This window comes from Cyanistes caeruleus, chromosome 6, assembly GCF_971803275.1.
Source record: "Cyanistes caeruleus chromosome 6, bCyaCae1.hap1.1, whole genome shotgun sequence".
NCBI classification, from domain to species: Eukaryota; Metazoa; Chordata; class Aves; order Passeriformes; family Paridae; genus Cyanistes; species Cyanistes caeruleus.
The window spans coordinates 6,563,019-6,580,428 of NC_141706.1; the positions used below are offsets into that span (position 1 = coordinate 6,563,019).

The 17,410-nt window shown below is 42.2% G+C and overlaps 1 protein-coding gene and 1 long non-coding RNA gene across 2 annotated transcripts in view; both read right to left on the reverse strand.

Annotated features, from left to right (window-relative positions):
• Positions 1 to 5,760, reverse strand: part of IPO7 (importin 7) — a 34,096-nt gene extending 28,336 nt beyond the window's left edge. The window contains exon 1 of the mRNA XM_086892025.1: positions 4,859 to 5,760. Within this exon, the coding sequence (XP_086748151.1) occupies positions 4,859 to 4,942 (84 nt within the window). The 5' untranslated portion in view covers positions 4,943 to 5,760. The remainder of the gene's footprint in view (positions 1 to 4,858) is intronic.
• Positions 5,761 to 10,682: 4,922 nt separating this feature from the next.
• Positions 10,683 to 16,979, reverse strand: LOC147652390 (uncharacterized). Its single transcript, XR_015287706.1, has 2 exons — positions 13,139 to 16,979; positions 10,683 to 10,916 (listed from the first exon to the last, which is right to left on the reverse strand). It is a non-coding gene; the product is annotated as an uncharacterized LOC147652390 (long non-coding RNA).
• Positions 16,980 to 17,410: the final 431 nt, after the last annotated feature.

Here is a 17,410-nt window from a genome sequence, read left to right on the forward strand (position 1 = left end):
GTGTTCTATCAGACCACAAACCTTGCACCACTGTCTCTTAATCCCAATCACTGCTCCAGAACACACAATCTTTTTGCACAGTCCATTGCAGTTTTTCCTAGCAGGGTTGCTTTGTCAGACATGTGCTAAAAGAGACTTTTGAGAAAAGAGTCATACCAGCTGCATAATCCAAAAGAGGAATGAAGTTCAAAGTTAACATTGAAGAAACCAGTTCATGGCATGTGAACTATGAATAGTTAATTACAATGTGGAAAAGCACTTTTCCTCTAGTAATGATACTGCAGTAAGTTACATTAATCTTTAATGCTGGAATAATCTCTCACACAAAGCCTGCGTGCCTCTAAATGATAAAAACAAGTTTCATCTGGAGTAAAAAGACCTCCATGTGTTCTTTTCAGACATCAGGAAGCTGACATACCATAACAAACACACTACAATAGGCACCTCCTTTACTGTTGCCCAAAAAAGCAGAACAGATGAGCAACACTTACTATATGCTGCTGAACTGGAACCCCAGGTTATTTATATAGCTACTCAAAGTAGCACACATGTGAATAAAAGCTAACATTTTAAAAACAAAGTAGATGGAAAAAATAAGAATTTAATGCTTCTCCTCCATTCCAGTTTTTTTGGGGAAACAAAAATCTAAGTAATTTTTGATCTGGGCCATAGCAGGACTGGGTGAACATAACTACTACACTGAGATGAAACTGTTTTCTTACAGAAAGGTAAGGTCAGGAGCTGTAAGGCCACGCTGAATCAGCAAACTGCCCCGTGGCAATCTTTTAATTCTTTTTTAAGAACTCAGCAGGTGTGGAAGTCATTCTGACCTCAGGTTTTTACAAGCCAGTTCTGCCACCTCTCATGCAGCTACAATGTATATGCAAACCTAGTTCAATGTCCACAAAAGACACACACACACATTTAGCAGTTCCTGCAAACATCCCTGATGCTCTTTTCTTCGCTGCCTGCAAGTCTGAAGGACTTTTTGCTCTACTGCTGGCTGAGGAAAAAGCAATGTGCTCCTAGCAGAGGCTTGCTAGGCACACACAGAACTATTTGCTAAGACACAAGAAAGTGGCAAGTGGCCCTTTCTGCTTGGATTTTACCTCATGCTGGGCAACTTGCACCAAGGAGGAAACTTCTTCCTGGAGGAGCCAAGGCTCCCTTGGTTCCTTGCTGCCCCCAAGGGGATTCCTGGTGTTGGACCAGCCTTGGCACATGCAGCTTGAAACACTCTTTCCCAAAGCACCCCTCATCTAACACACACCAAAATATACGGATGGAAGATGGGGGAAGTGAAAGTAACCAAGTTTAACCCAAGTACTTTGGGTAAAACGTCACACCAACAACTTCAAAAGAGACCCCATGACCTGACAATCACAGCCAAGAAAGTCATGCTTTGCTCTTTTTCTCATACTACAACATAGAGCTGTAGATGTTACACATGAAGACCATGTTAGAAAAGGTTTTAAAAAAAAATCAAGCTGGAGGTAACACTATGAACACCTCGCTCAAAGTATCCATAGCATTCCAGCTTTTGGAAAATCCTGTCTGAAAGACTCCATGTAAGAAGCAGATTGCTTCTTCCCCTTTGACAACCTTTCACTGCTAAACTTTCAGCAGCTAAGAGGCCAGTCGTTTAATGTAACTCATTCCAGCCTTCTGACATTTGTAGCTATTAAGCAGGCAGTGAAAGGCACTGAACTAGGCCCTACTGCACTGTTAAATCAATGGTGATGGTGGCCAGCCAACAAAATTTCCTCTCTATCCTTCCCCTGTCACTCATATTAGAACATGAAAAACCTCAAATGTAACTTCTGAAAGTCACTTTCCAGTACAGCATCAGGATGTCTTCCCAAACAAACTCTGTTGAGCTCTGACTTACAAAAAAATGATGAGTTATAGGAGATTGCACTTTTTTCTCCCCTAAACATTGTCAGATGCAAAAATTGGGTTGTTAGTCTAAAAAGATGTCTTAATAGCTCACACACCGAGGTTAATCTCAGACTTAGAAGACATACATCATGGTGAAGTTCTGCATCTATACAACTGCATCTTTATAAATATTTTGATATTAAAAGGTGAAACAACACTGTATTTTTTTCAGAGTCTCATTCCATAGCTGCATAGTTTAAAATACCTATTTTCATCACAAATTCAGAGAAACACTTCCTATATGGAGCACAAAGACTATTTCAAAAGGCAGTAATGTCTTCCTGCTGCTCTCCAGTAGTTTATGTGAAGATCCTGGCTCGAAGTCCTGAAAAAACACAGCTTTCCCCTGTGGGACAAGGACAGAGATGGGAACACCTCAGGGTACCCCATCAGCTGAAAATTCTCAGACACAAGAGCCAATGATCTCATTCCCTGTAACGTTTTTTTCACAGTGAGAAAAGTAAAGACAAAGAGACCAAAATACCTACTTTTTAACATTATCTCAACTCTGAAAGTTCTCACAGAGCCTTTTATGTGCAGGCAATAGAACCTGATAAAACTTAGTGAAGGGAGAAAAAGTATAGAATAATTCATGACTTGGCCAAGGTCAAAGGAAAAATAATAGAGCCTGGACAAATCAAGAATCATACACTCCAGTCCTCTTCTCCAGTCAGGAGAACTTTGTTGACTGATAGGATATGGTGAAGACAGATCCAAATACTTGGTTAACTCTTAGCTACTTAGATATCTCTTGCACTAATCAGGAATATCAATTACAGATTGATGCACGGTCTTTTCTGGTAAGGTAAAATGACCATTCTGCTGAAAGCCAGTCTCATCAGCTCAACAGGGGCACTTCTGACAAATTAAAGGTAAAGTGAAAGGTCAACCAAGGACAACTATTAAGCTATAAAACACCCGTGCAGGCCTGGCCATGCACAAGAACAGTGTTCTCTGCTGATGTGATCTCATCTTTACACAGAAAGAGACCCCCATACCTGTAATTAACTGGTAACAGAACTGCTCTCACATTAAACAAATTTAGACCAGCATTCAGCAAGAAAGTGCGTAACTGACTTCAATAAACCTAAGTAAAACCAAGACCACACATGTGACTAAAGCTGCACGTATATGTAAGTGCTTGCAGACTTCTGGTTTAGCACATATTTTTATCAAAAAATATCTGTCAAAGATTAGTGATGCTCCATTTCCCACTGAAAAGAATTCTTACATGCTGGTTCAATAATATCTGGGGTTTTAAAAGGGGCACAAATATTCTGATTTTGTGCCAATTTAGCACTTGTGTAGTACATGATGGACCATGGGGTTTTGATTCCAAAGTGAGAACAAAAGCCAGTGGCCAGCAAGTGCGATCCTTCCTGCAAGAGTTTGCCATTTGCTGAAGACTCCGACTGGCAGTGAACATTAATTCCCTGCACCTTCAGCAACTCAATACCTGCAGAAAATAACTAAAATAAATTTCAAGCAAGTTACTACATATAAATATTGACATCCATTGAACATGGAAAAACATGCACTTTTGGGGCCAGCTTTAGATTTCACAGATACTGCTGTCTTTACAGGCCATCACATTTCTTGCATTTTTTATTTAAATAACAAACATCAACACACTTTTTAACAGACTACATGGAAAAGACAGGCAATTGCTTTGTACAAGCGTCAATTAGTCACTGAGTAGTTTTAGAGCTATCTATTTCAAAGGTACCTAATATTTATTTGCTATTCACTTATTAAATAACATGCAGGAATCACTTTTTTATTTTCTGAGAAGCTATGCCTTTAGTTTTTGAAATTTTCTCCACTGCCAGCAGAACATTTGGCCCACCTTTATCTAAGCTCTGCTGAACATCTGTTGCATTACATGAGTATTGTCAGGCTCAAAGTCTGCTCAAAAGCAACAAGAAAAATGCTTTTGGAAAAAGCCAACTAAAGGCACCACAAGAACTGCCACACGGGCTTATCCTTCACCTCCTCCATCAAGAGATCCTCTTTTCTTTGGGTCAAACACCAAAACACTTTTGTTCTCCAAAATGTCTACAAGCCCCGTGGCTGTGTCTCATCAATAAAGTTTTCACCTACCAGGTGAGGTTAAGCAGAACAAAAACAAAATTTTCTTCCAAAATGGAAGTCCGTGGAACTGGGAGCTGCTGGGTTTTTACATCCCAGTGTGTCAGGTGAGTGCAGTGCAAGCGGATGACACAGCTGGGCCGGAACCCTGTCTGCCCCCGTCCCTGGGACACGTGTCCGCATACACCCAGGGAGCACTCCTACCCCGGCAGCCCTGCTGACCCCGGAGCCCACAGGATTCGGAGCACCAAACCCCGCCAGGCTGCCAGATCTCATTCTCAACTCGGCCCAGGCCATCAGATTTGATTCCGAACTCAGCCCAGGCCACTCTTAAACGCTGCACTGCTTGCGAAGTGATGGGGCTCCTGCCACCTCCTTCCCCGCTGACAAATTACTGCTTTCAACACCCAAGAACTGATGTCGCTTAGATGGTCCCTGTGTCCAGCCGGAGCCACCGAAGGCCTGCACGAGGGCGGTTTTAAACCCTGCTCAGCAGATCACCGTTTTCCCGGCTGAGCACGGAGACAATGGAGGCAATTTGTTACGGCCGAGTAAGACACGGGGCCCTCGACCGCTTTCTGCCGCTGCCCCCCGGCCGAGCAGCCCCGCCCGGCCCGGCCCGGCCCCGCTGCCATGTGCGGGGACAATGCGCGCCGGGCCCGGCCTGCGGCCGCCGGGACGCGGCCGGCGGGAAGGGGCAGCGGCCGCGGGCGAACGGGCCGAGGAGCCGAGGGAACCCTCTCCGCCCCCGCCCCGCTCCCCCTCCCACGGGCCGGCCTCGTCCCCGCTCCCCAGCGCCGCGGCCCCGGCCCAGGCCCGGCGGCGCCCTCACCTCGTTGAGCTGTCGTTCGGCGGCTTCGCGCAGCGCCGGGTCCATGGTGCCCCGCAGGGCCTCGATGATGCCGCTGGGGTCCATGGCGGGGGCAGCGCGGGGGGCGGAGGGCAGGAGCCGGGGCCGCGCCGAGCGCACATGGACCCGCCGCCTCCAGCGGCCGCCGGCGCGAAAGGAAGGGAGAGCGCCAAGAGCCCGGATAGAGCTGCCCCCGCCGCCGACGGGAGCGGCGCCCCTTCCGCCGCACGGCCCGCCCCGCCCCGCCGCGGGGCGCCGCGGGAGATGCAGTCCGGCCGGGCACCGGCACCGGGGGGATGAGATCGGGGCGTGGCCGGGAACCGGCACCGGGGGGATGTGATCGGGGTGCGGCCGGGAACCGGGGAAATGCGGGATACGCGGTCTCGGCCCGCACAAGCCGCCTCAGGAGCTGCGGCCTCGCCGGAACGGCCCCGCCGCGGAAGCCGCGCTCCGGCACCGCCCGCTCCGCTCCGAGCCGAGCTCCAAGGCCGCGTCAACGCTGTGAGGGACCTGTTGTTTTAGCAAAAATCCCTCCATTGAAAATCCCTCCCGCACCCGCGCCCTGTTTTCGGAGAGACTCGTGTGGCTCAGCGAGGAAGGAGGGGTGCGTGGGGCCTGGCTTTGCTTTATCGCGGGCACGGGGTGCCTGCCGTGCTGGGTTTAGGGTGGTGGGAAAAAAAGAGAAGAACGGAAATCCTGAAGATGTGTCAGATTCTTTTCAGAAAATCAATATAAACGGAGCTGTCGCTCGTGAAGGGTCTAGGAAATGTGTCTTATGAGGAGCGGCTGAGGGAGCTGGGGGTGTTCAGCCTGGAGAAAAGAGGCTCCGGAGGGCCCTCATCACTCCGTGAGTCCCTGAAAAGAGGCTGTAGCCAGGCGAGGACACGTCTGTCCTGCTGTGCCTGCACCGGATCCGAAGAAATGGCCTTAAAATGAGACAGGGGAGATTCAGATTAGATGTTAGAAAAAATTGTCGCTGTCAGGGTGGTCAGTCAGTGGAATAGGTTCTTGCCCGGGTTCAAGAGGCATCTGAAACTGGTGCTGGGGGATGTGGGTTACTGGGTTAGGGGTTACAGGGGCAGTGCTGGGTTGGTCGGGATGATCCTGAAGGTCTCTTCCAACCATGACAATTCCACGATTCAGTGATTCTGGAGGCCTTGGCTCAGTCACAGAGTCATAACTGCTTAACTTGGTCCTCTGTAAGTCACTTCTGTAGGCTTCATCCTACGAGCATTTGAGCACTGAAGTAATTTCACTTCCATGAGGAGTCACGATAAAATGAGCAATGCTATTTATAAGTTAGTGAGTTGTAAAATTTAATTGGCACTCTACAGTCATTTACTGTCATGCCTTCATTTGGGGGATGGTAATGCAGCGATGTACTCGAAATTTTGGGAGTTATTTTTATGAGGGGAATTTACTGAACTGTCAGATAAAATCATCAAGAAAAATATTTCACAAGCATCTCATCCTGGAATGACTCTGAAATGAAGGCACATATCACAGGGAAAAGCAGAAATGCAAATACAAAAAACAATAACCCAAAACCAAAAAATAACAAAATTTAAAAGTGATCCAATTTAGAAAGTTGATAAAGTGCACTGTATCTTTACAGTTAAGTTAAAGAGTTTCAGGAAATCTAGGCTTGTCTGGAATGTCTTTGCATATATGGAACAGCATACTTGCTTTTGTATATAATTTTCCCAAATGAGTGATTTTTCCATGATTGTCACTGGACTAAAACCTGGGTTTCTCAGTTTCTCATGCTACTGGTTTATTGGTGTCTTTTTGTTTTTACATCATGCTAAAAATGATAATTTACACTATGTAGCTTTTTCTTTATGAGTGTGAAAATGAGCAGCCAATTTATGAAACTAAACAGTGAAGCAGCAAGGAATGTCTGCCTTTCTAAGAAAACACAGGAGACATATGGGCCCAGATGACCCAAGTGGCAATGTGGCATCATTTTGGGACATGATGTCATATGCTGTTTTTTTATGAGTTGCCCAGATATATGCCCAGTCATACTCCAATTCTAGATGTTGCCCAAAGTGTCAAAAAAAAAAAAAAAAAAAAAGTGAAATAGTGTAGATTCAATACCATTACAAAATGCTGCAACAAAGTATTTTCCCTGCTTCTGTGTCACAGCACAGATAACAAGATCAAATCTCAATGCTCTTTGTATCAAAGGAGCAAAGCAAAGCAATAATGCCCCCAGCCACGGTGCTAAGCTGATCCAAAAACTTATGAAACAGAATGTATCTTCTCTAAAAATAAAAATAAGTACTTCAGAGGGCAGAGGGCTGGTGACGTGCTGGTTGTGCCTAATGCTCTGTGTCAGATGTACAGATGTGAAATGCTGCAAAGACAAGCACAATGGGATGGGAGCCATCATCAGCAAAGGTGCTGTGACTCTGGAAAAAAAAGCACAAAAAGCTTGTGCCAGAGCTCTTCCTGTTTCAATACAAAAGTGTTTTTTTTTTTTTTTGGACAACAAAAAACAGTTGTGCAAAAGAATATGTAAGCAATTGTCCACCATGAGTACTCTGAAAAAGAAAACCTTTTATGTCCAGTAATGTTTGCATTTGTCCAGGACGTTTGTACTTGCATCTTTGCTTGCCCAAAAGCAATAACAATAGCTAACTTCACAGCAGGATTAATTGAATAAATGAAAGAAAGCAATAAATGGAGGATTCAGACAAGGTGGACATTTCACATTGACAGGAAGCCAAATTTAAGAAGAAGCATCTATCAGGCTAAAAAATAATTTCTCACAAATCTGAACAATTTGTAGAGAGAGATAAAATAGTAAAGCTGGATGAAAACTGACTCACCAGCAGTTTGAGCAACCTGAGAGATGGCAAATGATTTCAAATTGCAAGAGACTGGTGAGCTGTGGCATCCTTAACACTGAAATTTTGATTAAATAAATATACCCACTTCCATCAGATACTTTCTTTGAGGAGAATTAGCAGGACAAAAGAGACTTTAAGCCCACCCATCATAGCACAACAATTAGTGAGGACTTTGGCCAAACCTGTTTAGCAAACAAAGGGGACATGAATAAATATCTTGCAAGATGCAACAGATAAGTTGATAGAAAAAAATTCACTTTGAAGTCAAACTGCAAATCACAAGAGTTAACATTGGAAAGAAGTATGTCCTTTAGCCAGATAAGCCTCATCAAATTCTTGGTCTCAGAAGAGAAAAAAAAAGTGTACATGCTGCAGGGTTTAGCTGCCCAAAACTCTCTGTTGTGTAGGAATGCTTATAGACAACCTCAGGCTGCTGTGGGAGAACAGAGCCTCTCAAATTATCTTGGAAAGGGCGATGTGGTATTGCACAGGCCTCAAATACTGGATGCAAATCGGTCTCAATTACTCCTGAAGATAAACATGTTCTCCTAGACTGTCTGTCTTGGGCTTTGCAATCATGTGTACTTTCCCTGGAAAGCTGGAACAATAACAAAGACAGCATTTGTCAGCTTTAATAAAGCTCCTTGGAGCTGAGTGTGGAGCACTGCTTAACCTGTGTGTCTTTCTGGGGTACCATTCTCTCTACTGTCAGTGAAAAGCCAGAAATCCTATATAAAGGCAGCACAGCAATCAAAGATCACCACGTTTGGGTGCATTTACCAGACATTGCTAAAGAATTGTGCATAAATTTTTATGCCATCTACATATTCCAGAAACTCTCCCCAAAGATAGTAACTGATAAATGCTGCTATCAGCTGTTCTGTGCTGGAACAGATTTGACAGCAGCCAAATTAACTCCAGCTATGGAGAGCATATTCCTGCATCAACAGCATTCCAAATGTCAACCCAGGATTTGGGAAAAAAAATAGAATACTTGCACATGAAGGTACTTAACCATTCCTACACATCCAAAGGAAGTTGGGACAGGCATGGGTGGATGAATCACCAGCACCCAAAATTATCATGGAACTACTTTTGCAAAATGAAAAATGGCAATGGGAAGAAAAAGGTATGCACAGAAATATTGTGCTGATACGCAAAGGTTGGAAAGAACTATTTATAGTAATCTTTTAAAAAAATAAAAGTTTTTTCAATTTTTTAAAAAAATTAATGGGATGAAAATATGAAACTACAAAATGAAACATGCTAGACAACATATTTTGGTGTAAAATCATCAAACAAAGTGATTGTTTCAGGAGTTCTCTGGTTTGGCTGGGGAAACGGTACAGAATAAACCCTTTCTCTGCTTTAAAATATCATAGCAGGCTATGACCCTGAGCACACACTGAAGGGATTGAGGAGTAGCTAAATTTCAATTCTCAGTTAAAAGGTGATAAGTGAAGAGTGATTATTACTGCATTTCTACTGATACCACTAGCAGACTCTATTTGTTACTTTAGGCAGGTTTGAAATAAATACAAAAATCACTGCAGATCATTGTGAGAATGACGTAAGATTGGCAAAACAATCCTGTGTGGATGGGACAAGAGTGTAACTTGAAAAAGAAACAGAAATGCACTCTAACACAGCCAGATGTGAAGGTGCACATGGAATGGAAAATGAAAGATTGGAAGGATCATCAGGGACACCATGGGCATGCAGGTCGGCATGAGCTCCCAGCAGGATGTTGTGGTGAAACCACAATCTTTGAGCTGAAAACAGATGTCTGAAGAGGGGGAGAGGGGAAGTGGTTTGTCCCTTCCTCTGGTGGGGAGAGTCGGATGTTCCATTGCCAGAGAATAACACCAGCATTTATGGTTTATAAGTATTTACAAATTGCAATGCGTGAAATACCCCCAAAAGTTAAGTTTGAGATGAAGAGTTTATTCTCCTCATTCCATATGAGACCTACTCGAAATGTCCAGCTAGGTTTAAGACAAAAGTTGTGGGAGGTCTTGGTTGCTGTTTGTCACTACAATTGTGCTGAGGTGAAACAGAGACTTAGCAGGCAGAGTAAGAGTGGTTCCCTGCAGAGTCCCTGATCTGGGGCTGGCTCTAGCCAAGGATGCCATTGCATGCCCAGCTCGTGGTTTCACAGCTCCCTTTAATCCCCTTTAGTCAGCTGGGAGTTGGCTTTACTCCTAAGGAGAACTTTGGTGAAATTTCTCCAGGATTTTGTTCGTTGAGGAAGGCACTATGCTCCTTTATGTAGCCATGAGCTCAATAGTTGCTTCACCCTGCCAAAAACCCCAGGAGCCATCCCCACCCCCTCCAGCCAGATGGTGAGGCAGGAGCAGATGCTAAACCCCAAATCCAAACAGGTTTCCCAGTGGACAGATGCTGGAAACAAGATTCTGCTATTAGCTGGTGGAAGTGTCTGCAAGTGGAACAGCAGGAGTAGCAACACTGAGATGGAGTAGCAAAGAAACAGTCGCTGTAGTAGAGCCAGGGATATTAAGGTTCTGAGTAAATGTGAAAGAGAGAGAGGTTTCTTGGAGCTTTAGATGATTGGTTGATTAAAAAAATTAAAAACACCTCAACAAACAAACAAAATCAGGAAATACAAAAATCTCTGATGTATGATTCTTCTGAGATCAGAAAAACTGGACATCTTGTTAATAAACATCTCTTCAAAGATGCAGGAGTCCCTTGTCAGTTCTTATTTTTATCAGTTAACTCTGGACAGCAAGGTGAAGAAAAAGACAATAGTGGGTACAGAACATTCCTTTTGTGAATAAAGTTGTAAGAGGAACAAATGTCTAACAGGTGAAACTAGAGAGTCACTGGAAAAAATTCCCAGCGGCACTAATTGTTGCTCTCTTTTCTCCAAGTGAGACTGGATGCAGTTCTGGAAGATATGTTTTAGTGAAAACACAAGCTGTGCTTCAGTGAAACCAACAAGATTAGAGCTTTAATAAAAAACATGTGCATTAAACTTGAGCAGGATGTTGGACTAGATAACGTGATGGTGATGATGATGATGATGATGATGATGATGATGATGATGACCTGCACAGTGGTTTGGGTTTTGCTGTTTGCTGTCAGGTTAGATCCATCTGCTTCTGAAGGCTCGGTTTGCACTGTGTGGAGGTCCAGCTAATCCAGCTCACAACCTGCTTCAGGCCCTGTGTGACAGACAGAGGAGCAAGAGTGTCTGTAACCCACGGCAATTTCACCTCCTCCTCCCTCTTGCTCTGTTTTCCACCCTGTATATTTATATTTCACGGCCCTGAGGGAAAATGCCACTTACAGAGCTGCAGAATGGTGGATTGCTGACACCCCGGAGAGAAAAGCAGCAGACAGCAACTGGTATTTGCGGCATTAGGATGAAACTCGCAGTTCATGCTTTTTTTCCCACTTGATACAGTTGCACAGGCACAGAAGTTACAAAGGCATCAGTGGAATTTGTTATACTATTGCAAAATGAAGACTTGTGCTGAGGATCACAGAATTACAGTGTGACCTCAGAATAATGCCTGTGATCACGGTGTACTCCAAGATTATCTCTTTATTTGCATTATAGGAGTTGGTTTATTTTGTTTTTGCAAGGAAACAAGTATGTCCTTTCCTTATTGTTCCTTAAATAGGAACCCAAGCTCATTTATTTTTTATGATTGTTCCTCAAATGGACAGCTGGGAATCCAATGTAATGTTGACTTTACAATTTGAGGAAGCAAATGTAAAGAAAATTTAAGTATAAGGAGTATGTATCTATGCGTTTGTGTTCAAGCAGACGCTGGTTTTAAAAGCACAAGCTTTCTAATGCAGCCAAGATGCAACAATAAACTGGAATTGTTCAGAAAGAATTGTGAAAATACTCAAGCTGTGGAACAGGCAAAAATTTCTAGAACTTCCAAAGACTAAACAAGAAAATTTAAGCTATAACTTTAATCCTATAAGGAAGTATGTGTGCTAGGCTTATACAAACTACATGTATGTTTATCAAGCTATAATAATTCATTCTATTTAGTAAGACAGAGAGTTCTGTTTAGACTAATTCTGGTCTTTATAATCCTGTACTGTTCCATTTAGATTGATTCAATAACGAGTACAGTAGAACAGGACCGGGATTTTATTATATTAAAAATTCACTCAGAATAAATTCTCAGCACTTAGGGAGAGCTTTTTATATGCAGGGAATTACAAGCACACATTAAGAATTTCAGTAATCTAGTAACACAGCATTCAGTTTGTGAACTCATGCCAGTCACACAACTCCAGGCAGTCCCCTCCAGGACACACCTAAGTTTGGGAAGTGTGCCAGCGTGGCTCCTCAGAAGCCTGTGAAGCATTTCAGATCAGTAAAAATGATTGACCTCTAGTGGTGACCACAGTCTTAACTGTACAATTGGGATTTATTATAAAAAAGAAACATTTTGGTTGTGCTGGCATGGTACATTATTCCTTTATCTTACTTTTCTGTCTTTTCCCATCTGCCTTTCCCTCTGTCCTTTCTAAACTTGTGGAGACAAAGCAAAGTATTCAGAGAGTAAATTTTCTGGATTTCTGCATAATACAGGGGGAGCAGGTAGATAGAAAAGGAATCTTTTATGCAGGAAAAATGTAAAACCACTTTGGTTGCTTTGCAGAATATACAGCTGAGGTATTCACAACTGTGTGAGCAGAAGAGGTGAAGAATTAGAGTTACAGAGCCACGTGTGTTTCTTGGGTCTGGCTGCAGAGAGAGGAGACTGAGGCAGGGTGAATTCTCTGTCTGCTCAAGAGGAAGCTCAGTAAAGGCATCAAAGAAAGACCCAGGGGCACACAAGGAAGTGCTCACAGCTCACTGGGAGAAAAACTGAGATGCTGAGTTTGTTAGCAGCAAATAAGCTAGCAAATTTATGTAAAAGTACTAAAAGAAACATGATTTCTCGTTTGATTCCTGATTTACTAAGTGAATCACAGCTTTTGATACATTTTTAAAATAAATAACATTTCATAAAACTACCTTTTTCATGAAATTACTTTGCTATTAGAAATATTTCTGTAACTCTTAAGTCTTAGATAGCTGCTTATATTAAAGGAGTCAAAATTAGCAAAATTTGGATTGACAAATTAGACAATTATAGGAGATATCCTAGATAAAGCAAAGATAAGTAATAGAATTTGAGTGTATTAAAAATACATTTTTATAAAATGAAATTATTTTCAATTTAAGATTTAAGAGGTTATCAGATTAGCATTTATTGGGACACTCATAGTTTTTATTCCTTGCAAAGCTTTACAATTCAGTATTGCTGTCCAAAAGGGTTTAATATATTTTCTATTTGTTTTAAATACCAGTATTTTCTAATGTAACAAAAGCAGTCATAATGCTAGAATGTGCAAACATTGGACTTACACTGACCTGTGTGTAAATTGCTAAAGAAATACAGATCTGAAAACAAGCAATGACATTGATGATACTCCAGCTGTGCACAGGTCTGTGTTTCCTGGTGGCTGTGGGTGCACCACTGACTGTTTATGTAGAGCAACAGAAAGAACAGCAGGAGTAGCTGCTCACAAATCCACACTCCTGTGGCTTCCAGGCTCATGGTAGCCAACAGTTGGATTAAAATTCCAGTAGCTGCAGCAGCAAGGCAAGGCAGGAAACATGAGAAACACATTACCAGTGCCCATGTCTTTGTCTGAGCAAGGCTCTGTGTCGTTTCCAGGTGTTTTGTGAAGTAACAAGGTGGAAAATACTTGCCCCTCATTTCACCTTTGGAAGGCACATGAATGATGCATGCAGGACAACATTGTGTTCTCAGGATAGCAAGGAGCTGTGTCAGCTTCCTCTGGGCACTCCTCGTAATCTTTGGCCCCTGCTTGCCAGCATCCTGCTGTTCCACTCCTGGCCTTTCCTGAGCTGAAAGGATTCCTCACTTCAGAATGTGAAATGAATTTTCATTCATGTTTCTGTCAGGTGTTGACAAGGTAAAATAATTAATTGCTATAGCTAAATTGAAGTTCATTAAGGCATTGGGATGAAACTGGCACATCAGGTAACTTCACACAAAAAGGCAAATGTGCTGGTTCAGCTACAGGAAGGATTTCTACAGAATAATGGCACACCAGTTTCTTGTGGTTATTATAACCCCACATATCAGTCTTCCTGTGGACTCCTTTTATTTTCTCCATGTTAGTCTTGCTCATTCAGAAATGGTTATGTCATATTAGTTAATAATGTCTTACTCAAGCACCTGACACTTCTTTTCAGCAGTCACTGATTTTAGCCAATTTTGTTGCAGGGAACTGGCCAAAAAGCTGATCCTGTGGTTTATCCACAGGAAAAATGGAGCTACTATTTCATGGAGTAGAAAATGTGCAAATTTCTTTTATTGATATTTGTAGATCTGGATTTCTGCATTCAGCCAAGGTATCTGACAGGAAACCTGTTTAGGACTGGGTGCACAATGTTCAAAATTGAAACAAACAAGTTTCCTTCACATAACTGCCTTAGGTGAAAAGAATAGATTCTTACTAGACTGTCCCCATTTAATCTCTAATCCTGATTAACAACTGATTTTGTGATGCTCGTTTATTATGAGAGTGCTATCAGTCATATTATAGCTTTTTCAATTAATTTAATAATTTCCCATAGGAATACACATACAGCAAATTGTTTCTCAGAACATTGGCAGCTTTTCTAAAATGTTTCAATTAAATCATGTTTTGACCATTCTGATATTGTTCTGAATTTTAATTATTTTCCATTGCAGACTACTGGTTAAATGATGACCTGAATATGTTTCTTTAAAACTGGCTATGGGTGTGACTGCATACAGCAAGGGTTTGTTCCTTGTGAACTGGTTATTGGCCCATTCTTTATGGCTGTTTTCTGCAAGCACTTAGACCTTAGAGGCCAGATGAGGACAACTCCGAGCAATCTCACTGCAGACATTTTGTACCTCACAGAAAAAGCAATCTAGATGAAAATACGGCGTGACATTTGCACATATAATGATTAGACCATGCATTCTTAAACTGTCAATTGTGAAATACATTGTAACAGGAAAAAAACTTCTTCCCTTCAAATTAATGCAATTTATCTGAAGGTTGCAGGGAGTCCTTACAATATGGGAAATATTTAGAAGTTCTAAACATTTTCCTCTGGAAGTTGTTTTTTTTTTAAAGTAATGCTGAATTTCCCTACTTTTCCTTTTTCCTTATTCTGCTTTCTTCTACAACCTGTTTCATACTCCCATATTATCCAAACTTCCCCATCTTCCTTTCCCCATCAGAATCGTTGTTCCACCTTTTCTTCCTGAATCAACTGAATCAAGTATCTATCATGTCACTTTTTTCCTAAATATTTGCTGGTCTGCATTTCCAAAGATCCTATTTTTTTTCCTCTCTTACTCCTTTAAGATGGAAAGATTTTTCAATCAAAAGCAAGGATCCTCTTCAGCAACAAAAGCAGCTGTGTTTGTGAGCACAATCAGTGAATGGCTTGGATTGGCCAACTGCTATAATTTTTGGGTTCATTGATGATAAGAAGGGATTCAGAAGCAGCAGCGCTTCTAACTGTCAGTCTCAAAAGAAGGTTGATTAAACCAGTGCCCCTGACATTTTCTCATCCAGCTCCTTTCTTAACACTGGGGGACAGAGTTAGGACCTCAAATCAGGGAAAATTAAAATAAAAGGAAGCTTTCTTTATCACAGTGCAACTTCCTTAACCTCCTTACAGTCAACAAACAAAATGCAGAAAGTAAATGTCAATAGACAGTTGCAATTCTATTTTTAAGAACCAAGCAGCAAGGGGAGATCATTCAGGTCCTGATGAGTTCCAGCAGGAGGTTCCACTTGGGCCTTTTTGAGGACAGTAGAACAAACAGCTTAAAAAGTCTTGATTGCACTCTGCAGCATTAATTTCTGTCATTACTCCAGCAGATCAGACATTGTCAAAGCTAACACCCCAGCAAGTGTTCAGCACTGGGAGGTGGCCTGAAGCTGATTCTCCAGACCAACAATCTTTGGTTTAACTGAGCTGAAACTTCAATTCCACATTTGTAGAAGCAGAATCTGTAATGGCATCTGAAGAAAAATTAAAATGGTTCCTTGATCAGATTAAAGGTGGTGTTTTTATCAGCACGGGATAACTTACATTTGGAAACTTTTGCCCTCCAGATGGATATGTCCAGCTACATTTACGTACTGCTGTTCATGGCTTCTCGTGATACTGTTATCCTTTACCTATATCTAGCTGGAGAGATCATCCTGATATGAAAATCCAGAATCCTCTCATAGATTCTCAAATTCGTCCCAGCACAAACTCAGCACCTTCAGTTGATTCTTAAAAGAGCCAGGTTGAACCCATTACATAAAATGCTATTGGAATATTCCCAGTTTGAAAACAAACTGTTACTTTTGTCAGGCTGCAGGCACTTTTCCAGACCAGCTAAAACCACATTAGAGGCCAGATCCACCTACTGTGTACAAATCATGGGTCAGAGGCTGCATGAACTGAAAATTAGTGTATCTATAGCCAAAGGGGACATTTGGCATTTGATATATCACTTTCATTATGTCAAATATCAGTCCCTAAATACAGGTTTAGCACTAACTTTTGCTGTTGAAAAGTCAGCTTTTACATGAAGGTACAGGTGTTTTTAATATTTACAACATAAATAAAATAAATCCAAGAAAAGCAAAGGCATTCAGAAACTTTGGGATGCAAATTCCCTGTAGTGAGCTCTGATATGGTCACTGGGTTATATTCACTCCCTCTACACTCTCTATGTTCCTAAATTTCAGTTAAATTTAATAAAAAATATAGGCCTCCATTATTATTTCAGCAGCTTCAGAAGCAGGGTTGAACTAGAACGGTCTTCAGAGGCCACTTCCAACCCTAGAACTAGATGGTCTTCAGAAGGAATCCTTGAAGGAACATATTCCTCTTAGCAGGAATATTTGGATTTTCAGCTATGTTAGTACAAACACAGCTTCAGACAGGGTGTAAATCTGATCATTACATTTAATTCTACCCTAGCATTAAATATGAATCACGACTAATGGGTGTATGTCAGGATAAGGGCCTGTGCATTCTCTACACAGAAATTTATGACTGTGATCATTATCACGAGCAATAAACACCAGCTTATAAATACCTCAGCTGCAGAGCAGAGCTGCATGGCTGAAGTCTTGTGCAGCTGCTTTTGAGTCAAGCAAGGGCTCTCCCTGCAGCTCCACATCCCATTCTCCTCTGCTGCTGCCTCCCTTTTGGCCTCCCCTGATCACACTCTGTTCTGCTTTGCTCTCCGTGGCTCTGCTGTGCTCCACAGGTACCTCCAAGAACTTTGAAGGAGACTCTGAGCTAGAATAAGGTGCCAGGAGTACATTCTTGCTTTGGAAATATTTTTGCTTCCCTTGCTACATATCTTAGAGTTAACATTGTCTGAGTTCTTAACGTATTCGCTGCCTGAGCGCATTCCCAGAACTCAGGCGCTGTAGGTTGGACTAAAAGCTGGGATGAGGTGATTGACAGGGAGGTGGAGCTGTTCATCCCTCCTCCTGTCACACTAACAAACATTAAGTTGGTTATCGCTTCCAGGAGGACACCTGAGATTCCTTGTACTGCCATGAGAACTCCCTCTTTTACTGGTATTTTTAATAAGAGGTTTGACTTTTTAGGGAAAGT